Source organism: Chiloscyllium punctatum, chromosome 32 (genome assembly GCF_047496795.1).
Source record: "Chiloscyllium punctatum isolate Juve2018m chromosome 32, sChiPun1.3, whole genome shotgun sequence".
Taxonomy (NCBI): domain Eukaryota; kingdom Metazoa; phylum Chordata; class Chondrichthyes; order Orectolobiformes; family Hemiscylliidae; genus Chiloscyllium; species Chiloscyllium punctatum.
The window spans coordinates 15,151,656-15,173,883 of record NC_092770.1 but is presented as its reverse complement, the minus strand read 5'-3'; the positions used below and the strand labels follow the sequence as shown (position 1 = coordinate 15,173,883).

At 40.4% G+C, this 22,228-nt stretch overlaps 1 protein-coding gene across 2 annotated transcripts in view; it reads left to right on the top strand.

Moving 5' to 3' along the window:
• The first annotated feature begins 854 nt into the window (after nt 1–854).
• myrfl (myelin regulatory factor like) overlaps nt 855–22,228 on the top strand; it is a 72,446-nt gene continuing 51,072 nt past the window's right edge. The window contains exons 1-5 of one of the 2 annotated variants that reach the window (XM_072552704.1): nt 855–1,073; nt 7,921–8,011; nt 15,361–15,422; nt 16,839–17,106; nt 17,389–17,477. In XM_072552704.1, coding sequence (XP_072408805.1) covers nt 1,028–1,073; nt 7,921–8,011; nt 15,361–15,422; nt 16,839–17,106; nt 17,389–17,477 — 556 coding nt within the window. In that variant the 5' untranslated portion in view covers nt 855–1,027. Of the gene's footprint in view, nt 1,074–7,920; nt 8,012–15,360; nt 15,423–16,838; nt 17,107–17,388; nt 17,484–22,228 lie in introns of both variants that reach the window. The other variant, XM_072552702.1, reaches the window with a different exon arrangement.

The window sequence follows — 22,228 nt, the reverse complement described above, 5'->3', positions numbered from 1 at the left end:
TACAGTACAAGAAATGATATCTCACAGCATTGATCATTGTTGGGAGGACAGAAAGACCAGAAATTCAAATCAAGCATTCTAACTTTGTCATCCTCTGAATCAACTAACTTATCCAGTTCAACATTTAATCAGACATGTTTGTTTTTGGGATATCAACAATCAAGATGACACAATGCGGAAGCGTGGGTATAAGTAATAGGCCTCAGTCTTAGCAGCTTAAACAGTTTATGATCGCAAACCGTACACTTGTGATACAAAGCACTCAAGGCCATGGCCCTAGTACTGAAAAATGAGATGAGAGCAGTTAGGTTGGTTTTAACTAGCACAGGCATGATGGGTCAAATGGCCTTTTTATGTGCTATTGACCTCCATGACTCAGACCTCTATTTTCATATTTTTCATAACAATGTATTGATTCTTTTCTGAAAGTAAATAACCCTATTACCTTAATAGTTCTTGCCCTTTAACTATCCTCCTTTCATATCTCATTATTAACAGTGCTTTGACCTTGGTAACCATGAAACAAGGAGTGTAGTTTAACAAAGTGCACAGTTTGTTACTTACGTAATAGTTTCACTGCCTATGCAATAAAAGTAAATTGCTGTGTTCTGCTTGTATGGTAATGATAAGTGGGGAAAAAAAAAGGTTTGAAGGTACTGGTCAAAGGTCTAAGTATTAAGAATGAGGAAAGAATTTGTGTATTAAGTGGGCTTATTGAGACTATTCGACAGAAGGGCTTATTCAAAATCATTTGCCATCTTGGAATATTACAAATCATCATAAAGATCTGGCAATTTCCTGTCGAATATTACCATTAAAAATACAGTAATTGGCCAAAGGTAAATTGTATAGGAAGATTGAAAACAAATTGTACTTCTGCAGGTTCAGCGTAGAAATGTACCTCTTGACCAGTTTGCTGAATGTAAACTGGGAGTGTAATCTTTTCTGAACAGCTGTGGAACCTAAGGATTTGTTGAAGAGTTTTTAGAGAAGAGTTTCAGGTTTGTGTGCTCTTAAGAATTATCCAATGGATGTTTTAGGAGAAAATGAAGCACTGCAACAGTTTTTTAAAGGTAAGATGGTCTCTGAATTGTCAGTTTTAGAATAAGGTTCTCTGTCTTTCAAACATATTTTACTTGTATAATCATTACAGAGTGATTTTGGAATGAGGACAACTTGGAAGCATGAGCCAGAGAACATCCTTTGGCTCTTTGCGTCTGCGCCACAATTCAATATAATCATGGCTGATCATCTGTCTAGACTTCTGGCCCAGTGTGATCTCCAGTAGTTTGTTAGTTTCAGTACCCTATTCTTGTTTTCTCCACATACCGTTTAGCCCTAAGAATCTAGTTTTCTGTGGCAGAGATTCCCCAGGCTCATCAGTCTGGATGAACAAAGTTAAAGATCACACAACACCAGGTTATAGTCCAACAGGTTTAATTGGAAGTGGTGAAGGAGCAGCGGTCTGAAAGCTAGTGCTTCCAATTAAACCTGTTGGACTGTAATCTGATGTTGTGTGATTTTTAACTTTGTACACCCCAGTCCAACACCGGCATCTCCAAGTCAGTCTGGATGAAGAAATTTCTTTGCATCTGTGTTCTAAATGGCCTTCCCTGCATACTTAGACTGCAACCCTGGTTGCCTCCTTCATCAGGAGTATCCTTCTTGCCCTTACCTTGCCTAGTTCTGTTGAAATGTTATAGGTTTCTATGCGATTCCCTGTAACCCTCATTCTTCTAAACTCCAGTAAATATCATCCTAACTGATCGAAGAAGCTGGAGCATGCTTAAGATGTTGACACATTGAGTTGTGTAGCGATGTGACCTGGTCATCTAGATTTCCAATTTATACCTTGTCTTCCCACTGCCTGCCACCCTGCTTCCAACCAACATGTCTTTGAAATGTATTCTACCCTAATTTATACAATGTAGTTTTTGTTTGGGTGTTTGTTGTAGCTGTCACGAATCAGGTATTGAAGGATGGAACAGACGGATGGACCAAACTATCTCCTTTTGTTATTGATATGGCTTTAATTTACTCACTGCAGACTAATAAAAATCCAGTTTCTTGTTCATATTAATAGAGGTCAATTGTACTGATCTAGTAGAAAAATGTTTTTAAAATTTTTGCTTTAAAAAAACAAATCCAGAAGAAGCAGCATGATGTTGAACTAAGTAAATGTTGAATATTTGATTTCCATAGTGATTTTAATTTTACTTCAATAGTTCGTTATACACTTTGAATGGAGGCCAAAGTCATACAGTTCTGAATGCTGATGGATGTAAATGTTCCAGCCTTAATTGTTTTTTAGTTGCAATGTATTTTTAATCTTTTTTCTTAATTTGAATTTCATTTTCCTTAACGTGTTCTGTAGTGGCAGCACTTGGGTCAGCTTCCCCTTCCCTGTTCCACATCTGATTCCTCCTTTCAATGCCCAGGGACAATTCTGTCATCTCTGTCTGCCCCCTCTTTCTCACTAGCTAGTCTCTAGGATATTTATCTACCTTTGTCTCACAGGTCAGTGACAGCTCCCAGGGTCCAACTTCCCTGACTTAATGGGTCTGTTTGTTCAACATTAGTGATCAGCCAAATTTGCTGACTGTTTGGGCACTACTGCTCCCTCCTCCCAAACGGGAGTCTGAATTGGAAAGTGTGTGGAGTTTTTGAAATGCCCCTCCTTGAGGGGTATTATCTCTCACACAGGTGGTTTCAATTTTAAATGTCCATATCAATGATCATAAATGAGTGCCTTAAACTATTCTTTTACTTGGTGTATTCTGAACAGACCATTTCTTAAGGGTATAGCCTCTGGCACTAACCGGTAAACATTCAAAATAATCCTTTTTGCTACCTCCGAGGATAAGTGGGAATCAGCTTAATGAGCCTTTCCTATCAGCAGCATTCCTTTTTTTTCTCTCTTTTGTGTGAACCTCCAAGGACAATACTGATCAGAGACTACCGGAAGTGGAAGTCAATGTAACAGATAGCATGTGCATACTGATTGTTATGTGCAGAGCCAAGCAGAAATTTGTCTGTCAGACTGTCCTGTAACTGCTCAACAATTGACTTTCAAAAGAGGTATAGAAGGTGACCCCCTTTTCCTCTTCTAAGTTAGGGACTAAATGCTTAAATGCTTCAGCCCTGAAGCCTGAATTAGGTGTCTTTCCCACATCAGAGTTGTCTTAATTCTCTCCTTTCAGCTTAAGCTGTCTCATTTGGAACTCTGTCTTTCTTAAAACTTTCTGTTGGTCGGTCATTCTCTATCTGTTCCTGGAATCCTCTCTTCTCTGTTGGAATTCTGTTTCCAATCCCTGCTGCTCCAGGTTTAATTTGATTTCCAGGTTTTCTTTGCTTTCTGGTGGAACTCTATTCTAAGTTCTTATTTATGACTTTTAATGGGCGGCACAGTGGCTCAGTGGTTAGCATTGCTGCCTCAGGGACCCAGGTTCAATTCCAGCCTCTGGCGACTGTGCAAACTCCACACAGACATTCTCCCTGTGTCTGCATGGGTTTCCTTCGGGTGCTCCGGATTCCTCCCACAGTCCAAAGATGTGTGGGTTAGGTGAACTGGCCATGCTAAATTGCCCATAGAATTAGGTGCATTAGTCAGGGGTAAATATGGGGAATGTGTCTGGATGGGTTACTCTTCGGAGGGTCGGTGTGGACTAGTTGGGCTGAAGGGCCTGTTTCCACACTGTAGGGAATCTAATCAAACTCTTAAAAGAGTGTGGTTTTTAGTTTTGCACAACTTATTCTGTCCTGTCCTCAAAAGCATTAATTTCAAATGTTGGCACCTTGAAGGTCAGTTAAGACTTAAAAAAATACATTTTTGCAGGGTTTTTTTGTGCGTGGCATTTGAAGGAAAATTTGTTTCCCCTACTCCAATTCTGTCATTTGCCGAAGGGACACCTCAGACAAATCCCTCATTTATTATAACCATGTGAGGAGTTTGAAAGAAATCATCTCCATTAGTTGCAACATTTCTTTTTTTCTTTAGGAAGTAGGATAGCTACGTCCAATAAATTTCATTAAACAGGTCAAAATGAAGGAGAGCCAATTCCAAGGTTTAAATGAAAAGAGAATAGATACTTTCAAGGTATTAACAAGAAACGACAAGGTAGATAAAGAATTTCTACTGGTTGAGGATTTTAGAACTAGGGGCATAGTCTGAGAATTAAGGCCAAACCATTCTGGAGAGGTTAGGAAACACTTCTACATTCAAAGGGAGGGCAAAGTTAAAAGAAAATCACACAACGCCGGATTATATAGTCCAACAGGTTTATTTTTCAGCTCTTTCAGAGAACTGCTCCTGCGTCAGGCAGCTAGTGGAGCAGGATCGTAGGATACAAATTTATAGTAAAAGATCATAGTGTTATATAACTGATGCAATGTATTGAGCAAACCTAGATTGCTGTCATAGACTCATAGAGATGTACAGCATGGAAACAAACCCTTTGGTCCAACTTGTCCATGCTGACCAGATACCCCAAGCTAATCTAGCAGCACTTGGTCCATATCTCTCCGAACCCTTCCTATTCATATACCCATAAGATGCTTCTTAAATGTTGTCATTGTACCAATCTCCACCATTTCCTCTGGCAGATGACTCCATACACACACCACCCTCTGGGTGACTAAGTTGCCCCTTAAGTCCTTTTTAATTCTTTCTCCTCTCACTCTAACATATGCTCTCTAGTTCTGAACTCTGCCACACCAGGCAAAAGACCTCTTCTAGTTACCTTGTCCTCACCCCTCGTGACATTATAAACCTCTATAAGGTCACCCCTTGGCCTCTGATGCTCCAGGGAAAACAGCCTGAGCCTATTCAGCCTCTCCCTATAGCTCAAATCCTCCAACTCTGGCATATGGAGTTAAGCCCCAAATTAGCCATGATCTCATTAAATGGCATAATAGCCTTGAGGGGCTGAATAGTCCATTCCTATTGCTGTGTTTTATTGTCTGCAGCCCTCTTCAAAAATATAATAAAACATAACATTAAACATACATGGTGTCTCTCAGGCATGCACACACACAAAACCACCACACTCTTACCCATGCACACACCCTCTTACAGGCATATACTCCATCACACACACTATCAAGCATATGTACACTCTCTCTCTCTCTCTCTCTCTCTCTCTCTCTCTCTCTCTCTCTCTCTCTCTCTCTCTCTCTCTCTCTCTCACTCACCATTTTTTTTCTCTCACTCTCTTTTCCCCGCCCCCCCCCCCCCCCCCTCACATGCACGCACACGTATGTATAGGTCTATGATGAAGGGCTTTTGCCTGAAACGTCAAATTCCCTGCTCCTCGTATGCTGTATGGCCTGCTCTGCTTTTGCAGCACCATTCTAATTTTGACTCTAATCTCCAGCATCTGCACTACCCACTTTCGCCTGATGGAAAGTATTCTGCCTGGAGGTCAGTTACCAGCGATGTCCCATTGGGATTTGTTCTTGGGCTTCTGCTCTTTGTAGTTTTTACAAATGATTTAGATGAAGAAGTGGGAGGGTGGGTTACTAAGTTTGACAATGACGTAAAGGTTGGTGGTGTTGTAGATAGTGTTGAGACTGTTGAAGGCTACAACCTGACATTGACAGGATGCAGAGCTGGGTAGAGAAGTGGGAGACTGAGTTCAACCTGGATAAATGTGAAGCAATTCATTTTGGAAGATTGAATTTGAATGCTGAATACAGGGTTAAAGACTGGATTCTTGGCATTGTGGAGAAACAGTGGCATCTTGGGGTCCATGTACATACATCCCTCAAAGTTGCTACTCAACTTGATAAGGTTGTTAAGAAGGTGTATTGTATTTTGGTTTTCATTAACAGGGGGATTGAGTTTAAGAGCCACAAAGTTTTGCTGCAGCTCTATAAAACCCTGGTTAAACCACACTTTGAATATTGTGTCCAGCTCTGGTCACCTCATTATTGGAAGGATGTAGAGAGGGTGCAGAAGAGAGTTACCAGGATGCTGCCTGGATTGGAGGGCTTGTCTTATGAAGAGACGTTGAATGAGCTCAGACTTTTCACACTAGAGAGAAGAAGGAAGAGAGGTGACATGATAGAGGTGTACAAAGTGATGAGAGGCATAGATAGAGTAGATAGCTGGAGATATTTCCCGAGGGCAGAAATGGCCGTCAAGAGGGGTCATAATTTTAAAATGATTAGAGGAAGATACAAAGAGATATCAGAGGTAGGCAGTTTATGCAGAGAGTGATGGGTGTGTGGAATGCACTGCCAGCTTTGGTTGTAGAATCAGAGACATTAGGGATATTTAAGTGACTGCTGAACAATTACATAGAAAGCAGAAATTGAGGGATGTGTAGGTTAGGTTGATCTTAGATTAAGATAAATGGTCAGCACAACATTGTGGGCTGAAGGACCTGTACTGTGCTGTACAGTTTTATTTTCAATGTTCTATGAATCGAAACCTGCAACCCATTCTAAAAGATGAAAGACTCAACAGCAATCTAGGTTTGTTCAATATTTTGCACCAGTTGTCTGGCACTATGATCTTTTGCTATAAATTCTGTGTCCTATGATCCTGCTCCACTAGCTACCTAATGAAGGAGCAGTGCTCTGAAAGTGTGTACTTCCAAATAAACCTGTTGGACTATAACTTGGTGTTGTGAGATTTTTAATTTAGTAATTCTGAGGAGATTTTTATCATGGGACATGAGGGAGGTTAACCAATCTTGAAAAGTAATTTACATGAGCCGGTGGAAATGTTCCAGCTCACCTTGGTTTATCAGCAGTGCTGTAACTGCATTTATATGTTGGTAGAGGCAGTGCTCATCTCAGTCTAAGTTTCCTGAGGCATGAGGAAACTTGATAATTATTAACTCCAAATAGCTTCAAAAATCTCATTCACGCAGTCTCACCTCAATGTTATTTATTGACTGAAATCTCAAAACGGACTTACTCCCCAATCTTTCCCCGTTAAACTGGAAATAGACAATAGCCCTTGTGGGATGTGGTCAGATTTTCCAGTTTTTAAAAAAATAAAGGTGGCTCAGTGGTTAGCACGGATGCCTCACAGCACCAGGGACCTGGGTTCAGGCGAATGTCTGTGTGGAGTTTGCACATTCTCTCTGTGTCTGCGTGGGTTTCCTCTGGGTGCTCTTGTTTCCTCCCACACTCCAAAGATGTGCAGGTTAGGGTGAATTGGTCATGCCAAATTGCCCATTGTGATCAGGAATGTGTAGGTGAGGTGCATTAGTGAGGTATAAATGTAGGATAAGAGGGTCGAGGAATGGATCTGGATGGGTTACTCTTCGGAGGGTCAGTGTGGACTTGTAGGGCCGAAGGGCCTGTTTCCACACTGTAGGGATTCTAGGATTCTAACTCCTCCTTCTTTTATCACCATACTGTTCTTCCTGGAGGCTTAAAATTCGACCCACCTCCGATCCTGTGTATGATGACCTCAAAATCCTTTCCAATGTTTCACTTTATTCATATCCATTTCCCATTTTCATTTGAACTGTATTTTGTGCAGCAACTTTCTGGACATCATTTAATGAATATAAATTCTGCTCATTTGCTGTGTTTATGGTGCTTAGTTACTGTGATTGCTTAGTAATCCTTACTTGGACTGATAGGGACGCTTTTCACATCTTCGCACCAGTGCATAAGGGGTTACTGTTGTGGGCTCACCGTTGCAGGTTGGCTGTGCAAAGTCCCCAATTTGTCCTGAACCTGTTTATTCTTACCATGTTCTCCAGTCATAAATTAGTTGCCTGACAGGAATTGTTTGTTAAATAAGTGCGATTATAAGTCAAATGAACACATGAAAATGTATTGGTGTATATTATAATATTGGGCCAATATTAAAGCTTTTAAGTCAATTAATGTTCTTTAGTGTCTGCATTATAAAATAAACCATTTTGTACAACAAAGCAATAGTTCATTTTTCTCTCTCAGGTCAGGATGTAACTGGAGCACTGGAGAATCCTTTTGTTGACACCAGTATGCTGGAAGCATATATTAGTAATGACTTGGATTCAGGAGCCATGTAAGTAGATGACGCCATGCATGGAAGTAATATTTTAAATGGTATTTCTGATTTGTTTCATGTGCGTATTAACCTGTCTTTTGAATTGCAATTGTGATTTTGCCTTAATTTTATTTATGACTTGTATTTGACAGAGGTACCATGATGACTTCTAAATAAAATTTGCATCAATTAAATTACCTTGTGGATTAAATGCTAATTGAATGACCTGTTTATGTGTGTAAATTCTGTGTCAGCTGAATATAACAAGTTCAGAGGACAAAGTGAAAAAACAAAATAAGAGAACTAAAGACAGAATGTAGGAGAATGGAGCTAACGTAAAATCAAATCCAAAGTGTCTTCTATAGACACACAGAGTAGAAAGCGGAAGAGCAGGGCCAGTTAGGAACAAAAAATAACCACACATGGAGGCTGAGTACTTGATTGAGGTGCTAAACAAGGACTCTGTAAATGTCTTTATCAGGAAGATGATACCACAAGAGTTATGATAACTGATGTAGTTGAGATGCTGCTCAGACTCCTAGAAATTGATAAAAAGGTTATTATGAAGGCCGATTGTCTTAATGTGGACAAATCACCATGAGTGAATACAGAGGGAAGTAGGATGGAAGCTTGAGATATTGACCATATTGGAATGATAATGCAGGGCAAAATTAGCAGTCACTTCAACAAGAGTAAATTGATCCAGCACATATTTGTAATAGGCAAATCATGTTTAGCCAATTTAATGGAAACTTTTGATTAGAGTATCAGGAAAATGTAATGAGTGGTAATGATGTGACATGGACTTCCCAAAGACATTTGATTAAATGTAATATGTTTACGAGCAAAATTAAAAATTGTGGAATACAGGGGACTAGTAGGATGGATGCAAAGTTGTCTGAGTGATGGGAACTGGAGAGTAGTGGTGCAAATACTTGAAGAGGAAGGAATACAGTCGGGCTTACTGCAATCAGTACTTGAGCCATTGCATTTCTTGTTATATATTAACGGTCCAGGTTTGGTTGCACGAGCCAAAGTTTCAAAATTTGCAGATGATAAAAACCTGTAGTAGTGACAGATGCCATGACAGCATAGACAGTCTGGTGAAATTAGTTGGGCACACAGCAAATGAATCACTTGACAGTTCTCTGCATTAAATGGTATTTTAATAGGAAGGATGAAAGAGCACAGAGAAATCTGGGTGGATAGGTGTGTGAATCATTGGAAGTATCAGGGCAAGTTGAGAAAATATATTTTGCAAAAGCACGTGTTCCTAGGCTTTAAAAATGGAGGCATACAATACAAAATCAAGGAGGTTATGGTGAACCTCAATAAAATTCTGGTTTGGCCTCCACTGCACTACTCTGTACAATTCTGGGCACCACACATTTTAGTGAGGATGTGAAGGATTTGGAGAAAATACAGAGAAGCTTTATCAGAGTATTGAGTACAGGAGTTGAGAGGTCATGTTGTGGCTGTACAGGACATTGGTTAGGCCACTGTTGGAATATTGCATGCAATTCTGGTCTCCTTCCTATCGGAAAGATGTTGTGAAATTTGGATGGGTTCAGAAAAGACTTACAAGGATGTTGCCAGGGTGGGAAGATTTGAGCTATAGGGAGAGACTGAACAGGTTGGAGCTGTTTTCCCTGGAGCAACGGAGGCTTGAGGGGTGACCTTACAGAGGTTTATAAAATCACGAAGGGCATGGAAATGATAAATAGATGAAATCTTTTCCATGGGGTCGGGGAGTCCAGAATTAAAGGACATAGGTTTAGGATGAGAGGGAAATGATATAGAAAGAGATCTAAGGGGCAACTTTTTCATTTAGAGGGTGGTATGTGTATGGAATGAGCTACCAGAGGAAGTGGTGGAGGCTCTTCGGAGTGTTGGTGTGGACTGGTTGGGCCAAAGGGCCTGTTTCCACACTGTAGGGAATGGAATCTAATCACTCCTTCCCCTCCTTTAGGGAGGACGGAAAAAATTTCTGGCTGTAACAGCTGCTCCTTTTTTGAGACATTTTAGGTGTTGGAGGTGATTTCCTCGAATTCCAGGGGAAGCAATTACTGTTTTATATGCTGTTGCATTATTTTGGAACTTTGGGGAAAAAAAAGTCAAAACACCAGCAGTTTTGAAAGGGAGAAGAGCAGACAAAGGAAGCACATCATGGGGACAATGCAGGAGAGAGAGAGAGATCTGCACAGTTTACTGCCTTTGCTGTTTGAATTCATGTATCGCTGGACATTGGAGTGCGTCTGGGAAAATTAACAAACAGTGAAATTCACAACTAATCTTGGAGGAACTGTTGGGCAAAGTTCACAGCACAGAATCAGATAAGTTAATCGTTGTTTTTAAGTGTGGCCTACAAAGAATTTGCAGTAGTGAGTAGAGTGGGTTCTTTCTTGATTGTGTTTTTGGAGCTGTGTCTATTGATTAAACTTAATATATTAGCCATAACTATTAATTTAACCTGGGGCAATGTTTGTAGGAGAATAAGATGGTGTTATTTTCTAGGTCTGTAGATTGTGAAGGAGCAAAAATGGCCTTTAATAGAGTGATATATACTACTTATCAGAGTTTAGAGAGTTTAAGGGTTACTGCAAATTATATCTGCCATAAATGCTGTTGGATGCGAATCTTATCAGATCGAATGAATCGGTTGAAAAGACCGTTCGAAGCGATGAGGAATTTGCAACGGCAACAGTATGTGATGGATGGCACTTATAGGAAGGTGGGGGTGGCGGGGGAGTCTCAGATACAGTCACATAGATGGGTTAACTCCAGGAAGGGTAAGGGAGGTAGGCAGCTAGTGCAGGAGTCTTTTGGGGATATACCCAATTCAAACAAGTATGCTGTTTTGGAAAATGTAGGGGGTGATGGATTCTCAGGGGAACGTAGCACGAACAGCCAAGTTTCTGGCATTGAGACTGGCTCTAATGCAACGAGGGGTACGTCGGCTTCCAAAAGATCAATTGTGTTAGGGGATTCTCTAGTCTGAGGTACAGACAGACATTTCTCTGGCCAGCAGTGAAAAAGCAGAATGGTGTATTGCTTTCCTGGTGCCAGGATCAAGGATGTTTCAGAGAAGGTGCAGAATGTTCTCATGGGGGAGAGGGGCCAGCAAGAGGTCATTGTCCACACTGGAATCAATGACATAGGAAGGGAAAAGGTTGAGATTCTGAAGGGAGGTTACAGAGAGTTAGGCAGAAATTTAAAAAGGAGGTCCTCGAGAGTAGTAATGTCTGGATTACTCCCCGTGCTATGAGCTAGTGAGGGCAGGAATAGGAGGATAGAGCAGATGAATGCATGGCTGAGGAGCTGGTGTATGGGAGAAGGATTCACATTTTTGGATCATTGGAATCTCTTTTGGGATAGAAGTGATCTGTACAAGAAGGACGGATTGCACCTAAATTGGAAGGAGACTAATATATTGGCAGGGAAATTTGCTAGAGCTGCTCAGCAGGATTTAAACTAGTAAGGTGGGGGAGGGGGGGGGGAACCAGGGCGATATTGACAAAAGAGATCAATCTGAGACTGGTACAGTTGGGAACAGAAGTGAGTCAAACATATAGGGCAGGCAGGGACAAGGTAGGACGAATAAATTAAACTGCATTTATTTCAATGCAAAGGGACTAACAGGAAAGGCAGATGAACTCAGGGCATGGTTATGAACATGGGACTGGGATATCATAGCAATTACAGAAACATGGCTCAGGGATGGGCAGGACTGGCAGCTTAATGTTCCAGGATACAAATGCTACAGGAAGGATAGAAAGGGAGGCAAGAGAGGAGAGGGAGTGCCATTTTTGATAAGGGATAGCATTACAGCTGTGCTGAGGGAGGATATTCTCAGAAATACATCCAGGGGAGTTATTTGGGTGGAACTGAGAAATCAGAAAGGGATGATCACCTTATTGGCAGTGTATTATAGCCCCCTAATAGTGAGAGGGAAATTGAGAAACCAACGTGTAAGGAGATCTAAGCTATCTGTAAGAATAATAAGATGGTTATGGTAGGGGATTCTAACTTTCCAAACATAGACTGGGTTTATCATAGTGTTAAGGGTTTAGATGGAGGGGAATTTGTTAAGTGTGTACAAGACAATTTTCTGATTCAGTATGTGGATATACCTACTAGAGAAGGTACAAAACTTGACCTACTCTTGGGAAATAAGGCAGGACAGGTGACTGAGGTGTTAGTGGGGGAGCACTTTGGGGCCAGCGACCATAATTCTATTAGATTTAAAATAATGATGGAAAAGGATAGACCAGATCTAAAAGTTGAAGTTCTAAATTGGAGAAAGGCCAATTTTGGTATTAGGCAAGAACTTTTGAAAGCTGAGTGGGTGCAGATGTTCGCTGGTAAAGGGATGGCTGGAAAATGAGAAGCCTTCAGAAATGAAATAACGAGAATCCAGAGAAAGTATATTCCTGTTAGGGTGAAAGGGAAGGCTGGTAGGTATAGGGAATGCTGGATGCCTAAAGAAATTGAGGGTTTGGTTAAGAAAAAGAAGGAAGGATATGTCGGGTATAGAGAGGATAGATCGAGTATAAAGGAAGTAGGAGTATACTTAAGAGGAAAATCAGGAGGGCAAAAAGAGGACATGAGATAGCTTTGGCAAATAGAATTAAGGAGAATCCAAAGAGTTTTTACAAATATATTAAGGGCAAAAGGGTAACTAGTGAGAGAATAGGTCCCCTCAAAGATCAGCAAGATGACCTTTGTGTGGAGCCACAGAAAATGGGGGCGATACTAAATGAGTATTTTGCATCAGTATTTACTGTGGAAAAGGATATGGAAGATATTGACTGTATGTAGATATGTAGGGAAATATATTGGTGACATCTTGAAAAATGTCCATATTACAAGGAGGAAGTGCTAGATGTCTTGAAACGGATAAAGGTGGATAAATCCCCAGGACCTGATTAGGTGTACCAGAGAACTCTGTGGGAAGCTAGAGAAGTGATTGCTGGGCCTCTTGCTGAGATATTTGTATCATCGATAGTCACGGGGGAGGTGCCGGAAGACTGGAGATTGGCTAACGTGGTGCCACTGTTTAAGAAGGGTGGTAAGAACAAGCCAGGGAACTATAGACCAGTGAGCCTGATGTTGGTGGTGGGAAAGTTGCTGGAGGGAATCCTGAGGGACAGGATGTACATGTATTTGGAAAGGCAAGGACTGATTAGGGATAGTTAACATGGCTTTGTGCATGGGAAATCATGTCTCACAGACTTGATTGCGTTTTTTGAGGAAGTAACAAAGAGGATTGATGAGGGCAGAGATGTGATCTATATGGACTTCAGTAAGGCGTTCGACAAGATTCCCCATAGGAGACTGACTAGCAAGACTAGATCTCATGGAATACAGGGAGAACTAGCCATTTGGATACAGAACTGGCTCAAAGGTAGAAGACAGAGGGTAGTGGTGGAGGGTTGTGTTTCAGACTGGAGACCTGTGACCAGTGGAGTGCCACAAGGATCGGTGCTGGGCCCTCTACTTTTTGTCATTTACATAAATGATTTGGATGTGAGCATAAGAGGTACAGTTAGTAAGTTTGCAGATGACACCAAAATTGGAGGCATATTGTACAGCGAAGAGGGCTACCTCAGATTACAACAGGATCTTGACCAGATGGGCCAATGGGCTGTGAAGTGGCAGATGGAGTTTAATTCAGATAAATGTGAGGTGCTGCATTTTGGGAAAGCAAATCTCAGCAGGACTTATACACTTTAATGGTAAGGTCCTTGGGAACATTGCTGAACAAAGAGACCTTGCAGTGCAGGTTCATAGCTCCTTGAAAGTGGAGTCGCAGGTAGATAGGATAGTGAAGAAAGCATTTGGCATGTTTTCCTTTATTGGTCAGAGTATTGAGTACAGGAGTTGGGAGGTCATGTTGCGGCTGTACAGGACATTAGTTAGGCCACTGTTGGAATATTGCTTGCAGTTCTGGTCTCCTTCCTATCAGAAAGACGTTGTGAAACTTTAAAGGGTTCGGAAATGATTTTCAAGGATGTTGCTAGGGTTGGAGGATTTGAGCTATAGGGTGAGGTTGAACAGGCTCGGGCTGTTTTCCCCGGAGTGTTGGACGCTGAGGGGTGACCTTATAGAGGTTTACAAAATTATGAAGGGCACGGATAGGGTAAATAGGCAAAGTTCTTTCCCTGGGGTGGGGGAGTCCTGAACTAGAGGGCATAGATTTAGGGTGAGAAGGGTGACATGTGGCATATAATAGTGACATGTGGGCCACCATTTTCCACACAGAGGGTGGTACGTGTATGGAATGAGCTGCCAGAGGAAATGATGGAGGCTGTTACAATTGCAACATTTAAGAGGCATTTGGATGGGTATATGAATAGGAAGGATTTGGAGGGATATGGGCCGGGTGCTGGCAGGTGGGACTAGATTGGGTTGGAATATCTGGTCGGCATGGACGGGTTGGACCGCAGGGTCTGTTTCCATGCTGTACATCTCTATGACTCTGTCTCTAAGATTTATGAGGACAGTAAAATGGATAGGTCAGAGAGAGAAAGTTCAGAAAAAAATTGACAGCAGTGTTCACAGTTCGGCAGGTTTGAGAGAGAATTTGATCCCAATGAAGGAAAGGATGAGAATCAGAGGACCCTGATTTAAGACTATCTTTAGATAGCACCTTCCAAACCCATGACCACTCCCATCTAGAAAAACAAGAGTGACCAACACATGGGAACACCTTCACCTGCAAGTTCTCCTCCAAACCACACACCATCCTGACTTGGAATTATCATTCCTTCAGTGTTGCTGGGTCAAAATTCTGGAACTGCCTCCCCAATGGTGTTGTGGGGCGGCCTACAGCAAATGGACCTCAATGGTTCAAGAAGGTAACTCAATATCACTTTTCATAAACACACAAATTAATGTTTTTTTTAAAAAGTGAGATTTGTAAAAGGACCAAAGATGAGACAAAAAGGAAAGTACATTTATGCAGAGTGACTAGAATCTGGAAGTACACTGGCAGAGAGGCAAATTCTCATATGTTTTCAAAAGGCGATTGGAAGAGCACCATTTTTGGAATTACAGGGAAAGTGGAGGAAGTGGAATCAGTTAAATGTTTCTTGTAGAAAAATGGGTGGGCTGAATGGCTGTCTTCTCTTTGCCTGTAATCTATAATTCTGTATTATATATCAAATAGTTGCAATGTAGTTGATTTACCAGGTAATTACAAATTCCAGTCTATATGTTCTTTCTTTCTCTCTTGCTCATCTCTTCAGATCACTGATCCATGCTGTCTGTATAATCATGCCCGCTTTGATGTGAAGCTAAAATGTAACAATATGAAGTTTGTTTTTATATATATTGCATTTAACTTAAATCTTTCCTCCTTAACACAGTACTTTACCAGACTCCCCACCGGATTCTGTATCTGAGTGCTGTTCACCTCCACAGATGACGGGTATGTGACATGTAAGATGTAGCTCCAAGTGACAAATGTTGAGTTTTTTTGTAAAATGAAGTTTTAGAATGTGTAAGTGTGCAATATTGTAAGTTACAGTGAAGCTATCTTAATGCTTTTGAAATTCTTGTTTTGTTGGCTTCCCAAGAACAGAAGGCTATTCATCCTGCTCCACAATTAATATGATGATGGCCGACCAGACACTTTATACATTTTACCTATAATCTTCCCATTACCCTTTGCACTGTTGTTTCCCTCTGTTCTAAACGGCATCCCCACTTATTTTAAAATTGTGCCCCAGTTTCTAGACTTTTCAACCAACTCAATGATCAATTTCTGATACCTGCTTTTATTTTGAAAGTTTACAAGCTGTATTCTAATTTTCAAACTGCCATAGTGAGGTTTTAGCCCTCAATCTTGGGATAATAGTCCAGGCCTCTGATTTATTGTGCATCCAATCGAATACTTGCCAAACACTTTTCCTCACTCTGATCTCATTTTGAAGTTTAAAAATTGCCACAACTCTTCAGTGAAAATGGTTGTGTGGGAGGACAGTTGTACAGCTGTTAGAACTGGGTGACCATTACTGCCTCAGTTCATGACCCCAAATTCAAGCTCGTTACCCCACGTTGGCGTCCTGACCTTTGCTTTGGGAAGCCCTGGTCTACTGGAGCAAATAAGTTGAGAACATTTTTAAGAGGATTGTAAAGGTATGAAGGTTTTGACAGAATCACAACATGGTGAATATGATTAAAAGTCATAAATCTGGAATATAAAACTAGTTTAACTATTGGTGACTCTGGTAACTATTGTTTATTTTGTAAAAACACATCTTGTTCACTAATGCCTTTGCGGAAAGAAACCTGTCAGCCTTACAAGTTCTGACCTGTGATTCGCCATCAACAGTAATGTAGTTTATTTTTAACCCTTCTACGATTGCCAAGTAAGCCACCCAGTTTAAGAGCAGTGAGGGAGTAGATAACAAATGCTGACTTTCACATTGATGCTTAGAAATCTTTCTTTGAGAGTTGTAGTGGATATCAATTTAACATGGTTATTAACTGGCGACAGAGTTTTTAAGAAGAATTTTCTGTTCTGGTGAGAATGGTTGGAATGCTTTCCTGTAGTTACTGGTTATGACAAGGACTACTGTGCCTTTCAGAGAGAAAATTGAACAAATACTTGAGATGTCGAACTCTGATAGAGGATATAGTTTTGAATTATTTATAAAGCCAGCTTAGATACCAGAGTTCAAGTAACCTCATCTGTGAACTTCTATTGCTGACCTTGCGTGTGGCTGTACAATTTAAAATGTAACTTTAGTTTTGTTTTCCTTCGTCTCACACCCCATTTGAAAATGGCAGAAATGATTTTCAGTATTTCAGGACAATTCTGGAATAATTTTCTCTCATTTAGATGTCCAATATGGTGGTCCACGTGGAGCTGGATTTAATTCCCAAATAGATCAATCATCTTCAGTGAGTCACCCAAACACTCCATGTAGGCTTACTGAGCTGGTTCTGCCTACTCATTCTAATTTGCCACAACAACATAGACAAACTGGACGTCGTGAATATTTTATGAAACCTGATGTAGCTATCCCTGCAAACAAAACTTCAGAATCACCCAGTTATGTGGATTTCCCAATTCTTCCCATTTATGAGAGTGCCACTTGTCACTCTGAGTAAGTAACGTTTATCTCAATATTAGCACAACATTTTATATTCGAGTTTATTATTGTGGGTGATCAAACCAAGTTTAATGCGTTTCAAGTTGTTCATAATATTCACCTGTTACAGTTTAGCACACTGAAATACCTTTGACTTAAAACTAAGCAAACAAATTAAGTAGTCAGTCCAGAAGAGGTAAGTAATTGGAAAATGGTTTGCACTGGGAACTTTATTCATAAAACCAGAATTATGCAAAACGTAATCTACAGGTATTTGACAATAATTCTCTGTTCTAGAATTTTGATTCAACATTCAAAGAAGAGGAAGCGTTCGGAATTATGTGAGAATACCATTGATATGTGGAATGATATTCAAAGCCAAGAAGGTAACAGTAGGTATATTCAGGATGTTTTGATGTTTTAAAATTTGAAATTGTCCATTGCCGGCAAATATGAAGAATTTCTTGAATAAGGTATTTAAAAATGGAATATAATTTTATTAAAGTGTAGAATTAATTTAAATTAATTTAGACTTAATTTTAGAAAGTTAACTATCTTTTAATATTATTATTTGGTCATGGATGGTGAAATGGCGAATTTATTTGTAACTGATCAGATCCAAACGTCTTGTAATCCCTGTGAGGAAGCTAACCTTTATTCCTGAAGTATGTGCACAGTTTGAAAATGGAGTTGGTCAAAAATTACTTGAAGGGTATCATTCCTTTGCAAAGCTAAAATATACATAGAGACAGATGCTATCTATTCAAGGGGGATTTTTAATAAGAAATAAGTGTGAATGAGTTGGACTGAAGAGTTAGTTTCTGTGTTGTATAACTTTATGACTCTATAGCTCTATGATTGTTAATCTCTCAATATTAACGCCTGTCACATTTTTAAGAATAATGGGATATGGGTGTCATTGGCTAGTGCAGCCTTTATTGCCCATCCCTAGTTGCCCTTGGGTAGTGAGCTGCAGCCTTGAACTGCTGCAGTCCATGTGCTGTGGATAGACCCACAATGCTGTTAGGGAGGGAGTTCATGATGTGACATGATGGATTTCTCTTTAGGTTAAATTACAATTCTGAAATTTAGTCTGGTTCTTGCATGCCATCTGAAACAGACAGGAATTTTGAGCTACTCATTAAAATATTGCATTGTGAAGTCCAGGTTACATATTTAATTGCTTATTTTCATTTCTAAAACGGCCTTATCAAAATTAGATGAGGATTAGATTTGCTCATCGGGGCATTTTATTTTTAAAAAGTCTAACAATATAGATGGCCACCATCTTGCAAAATGGCATATTTGGAAGGAAGCCTTCTAGATTAATACAAATAGTTTATTTTTTTTGCAATGCCTATTGTTTTGTGTATTATCTTATTACTAATACTGACTTCTAGTTTTAGCATGTGTGATTGTGTGATTATATAACATCTACTACCTTTTTTGAATATTCAGAATTTGGTTAGTGACCCAGATGACCTTCAGTGACCATTATTTCAAAATAATTTTGAATCCTTAGGCAATTTCTCCATCTGATGGCAAGTATAAGCATAAAGCTTCAAGTTCATTGGAAATTTGGCCTGACCATGGGAGCCCAGTGGATCATTTTGAACATGATGTAATTTAACAATGTAATAATTGTTAATATCTGAATGCATAACAAGATTTATGCTTGGAGTAAGATTGTTCCTTCATCTATAGTTTTGTTCTTGATACACTATAGTACCACAGTACTTGCTCCCTTGTTGTTCATGTATCGTATGGTCATAAAAGATGTGCAATTGTGCTTGGTAACAGCCATCTGTCGGATGATGCAAGTATTCAGAGGGATCCAAAATGCTATCCACTATCTAGGCACATGTTTCTGAAGTAAAGCTTGTCAGAAGTCATTTTGGCAAATGGATTAGAGAGTTCACCAGGGGAATGAATAGATCATGACGTCAGTTGGCATGATATGCTGTTTTGACACTAGCTTAGCCATTTTCTAGCCTCATGCTTTGGTCTTTTACCTTGCCTCACCCACAAAGAGTGTTGTGCAAGCTGAATGATCCCCTGCCCCTCAGCAGTAATTGCTGGTTCATTGCTCCTGCTTTGCCACAATTCTGCATATTTTTGGTGTTTTTTTGCCATTATTTTAAGGTTCAGAAGTCCATATGAAGTGTGGTGGCACGTGATGAAATATTTCTCTGCTGAATTGAAGACTTCTGTACAAACCAATTGCTTCCAGACATTGGGTGCATTTGTAGGTATTTTCTGTTTGACCTGAGCATGACTGGGAGAATGACCAGAGGTGCCACACGGTAGGGTTAGCTGTTAGGATGAGAAGGCTGTATCTTCATGGTCATAGAGTCATAGAAATATACAGCATGGAAACAGACCCTTTGGTCCAACCTGTCCATGCCGACCAGATATTCCAACCCAATCTAGTCCCACCTGCCAGCAGCCGGCCCATATCCCTCCAAACCCTTCCTATTCATATATCCATCCAAATGCCTCTTAAATGTTACAAATGTACCAGCCTCCACCACATCCTCTGGCAACTCATTCCATACACGTACCACCCTCTGTATGAAAAAGCTGCCCCTTAGGTCTCTTTTATTTCTTTCTCCTCTCACCCTAAACCTATGCCCTCTCGTTCTGGACTCCCTGACCCCAGGGAAAAGACTTTGTCTATTTATCCTATCCATCCCCCTCATAATTTTGTAAACATCTATAAGGTCACCCCTCAGCCTCCAATGCTCCAGGGAAAACAGCCCCAGCCTGTTCAGCCTCTCCCTGTAGCTCAAATCCTTCAACCCTGGCAACATCTTTGTAAATCTTTTCTGAACCCTTTCAAGTTTCACAACATCTTTACGATAGGAAGGAGACCAGAATTGCACACAATATTCCAACAGTGGCCTAACCAATGTCCTGTACACCCGCAACATGACCTCCAACTCCTGTACTCAATACTCTGACCAATAAAGGGAAGCATACCAAACGCCGCCTTCACTATCCTATCTACCTGTGACTCCACTTTCAAGGAGCTATGAACCTGTACTCCAAGGTCTCTTTGTTCAGCAACACTCCCTAGGACCTTACCATTAAGTGTATAAGTCCTGCTAAGATTTGCTTTCCCAAAATGCAGCACCTCGCATTTATCTGAATTAAACTCCATCTTAAAGGTTTAGATGGAAAGGAATTTCTTAAGTGTGCACAAGACAATTTTCTGATTCAGTATGTGGATGTACCTACTAGAGAGGGTGCAAAACTTGACCTACTCTTGGGAAATAAGGCAGAGCTGGTAACTGAGGTGTCAGTGGGGGAGCACTTTGGGGCCAGCGACCATAATTCTATTTGTTTTAAAATAGTGATAGAAAAGGATAGATCAGATCTAAAAGTTGAAGTTCTAAATTGGAGAAAGACCAATTTTGATGGTATTAGGCAAGAACTTTCGAAAGCTGATTGGAGGCAGATGTTCACAGGTAAAGGGATGGCTGGAAAATAGGAAGCCTTCAGAAATGTGATATCAAGAAACCAGAGAAAGTATATTCCTGTCAGGGTGAAAGGGAAGGCTGGTAGTTATAGGGAATGCTGGATGACTAAAGAAATTGAGGGTTTGGTTAAGAAAAGGAAGGAAGCATATGTTAGGTATAGAAAGGATAGATCGAGTGAATCCTTAGAAGAGTATAAAGGAAGTAGGAGTATACTTAAGAGGAAAATCAGAGGACAAAACGGGGACATGAGGGAGTTTTGGCAAATAGAATTAAGGAGAATCCAAAGGGTTTTTACAAATATATTAAGGACAAAAGGATAACTAGGGAGAGAATAGGACCCCTCAAAGATCAGCAAGGCAGCCTTTGTGTGGAACCACAGAAATGGGGGAGATACTAAATGGGGGAGATATTTTGCATCAGTATTTACTGTGGAAAAGGATATGGAAGATATAAATTGTAAGGAAATAGATGGTGACATTTTCCAAAATGTCCAGATTATAGAGGAGGAAGTGCTGGATATTTTGAAATGGTTAAAGGTGGATAAATCCCCAGGACCTGATCAGGTGTACCCAATCAGCCAGGGAACTATAGACCAGTGAGCCTGACCTTGGCGGTGGGCAAGTTGTTGGAAGTAATCCTGAGGGACAGAGTGTACATGTATTTGGAAAGGTAAAGACTGATTAGGGCGAGTCAACATGGCTTTGTGCATGGGAAATCATGTCTCACAAACTTGATTGAGTTTTTTGAGGAAGTGACAAAGAAGATTGGTGAGGGTAGAGCAGCAGGTGTGATCTATACGGACTTCAGTAAGGCGTTCGACAAGGTTCCCCATGGTGTTTAGATTTTCCTGCCTGTACCTAATTGACAACTGGTGTTTGAGATGTCTGCTCTTCATGAGAAGATTGTCACTGAAATCTGGTATTTTCTGCACCTACTACTCTAAACTCAGCTGCTCAAGGTCTGCATTGCTAGTGACTGTAAACTTCTAAATGCCTCACTTCTTGCAGGTTGGACAGACGAGCAGCATCTCTTGGTTTACAGTGTGTTGTGTAGCCACTGAGACATCTATTCAAATAGAGATAATGTCATTTTATTCTTGCCTGAGTGGAGTGCGCACAAGAGTTGCAAGAATTGCAGGCTTCCCAAAGTACAGAGTGCTGTTGACTGCATGTACTTTGTACCTCATGTCATGTCTGTTGTATACATGAACCAGAAGAGGTTTCACTCCATCACTGTGCAGTTTGTATATGATAGACAGCACATCATGCATTCCCCAAACTTCTTTTAAATGCAATTTTAATACTACAACCCAGTGGAGTAGTGCACCATAAACTGGGCCGTACTATTACTGCAGCTGCGCCAAATGTTAAAGTGTGCATTGTATCCCAATTTACCTGACTTTTTGATCAAAGCTCATTGAAACCACAGACCAGGTTTTCTTTGGAACAAGAATTAGATTCATTACAATTAATTAGACTATAGCTACAGCTAAACAAATGTAAACCATGGGCATAAAACACTACTAATTAAAACTCTAATCCCCTTATAAATCCCTCTGAGTCATTCAGACAATAGTGAAAATAAATTATCGGCGGAAATAGAAAAATTATGTAAAGTTGGTTCAACAGTCTTTGACTCCTGGCTTCAATGATGGGATG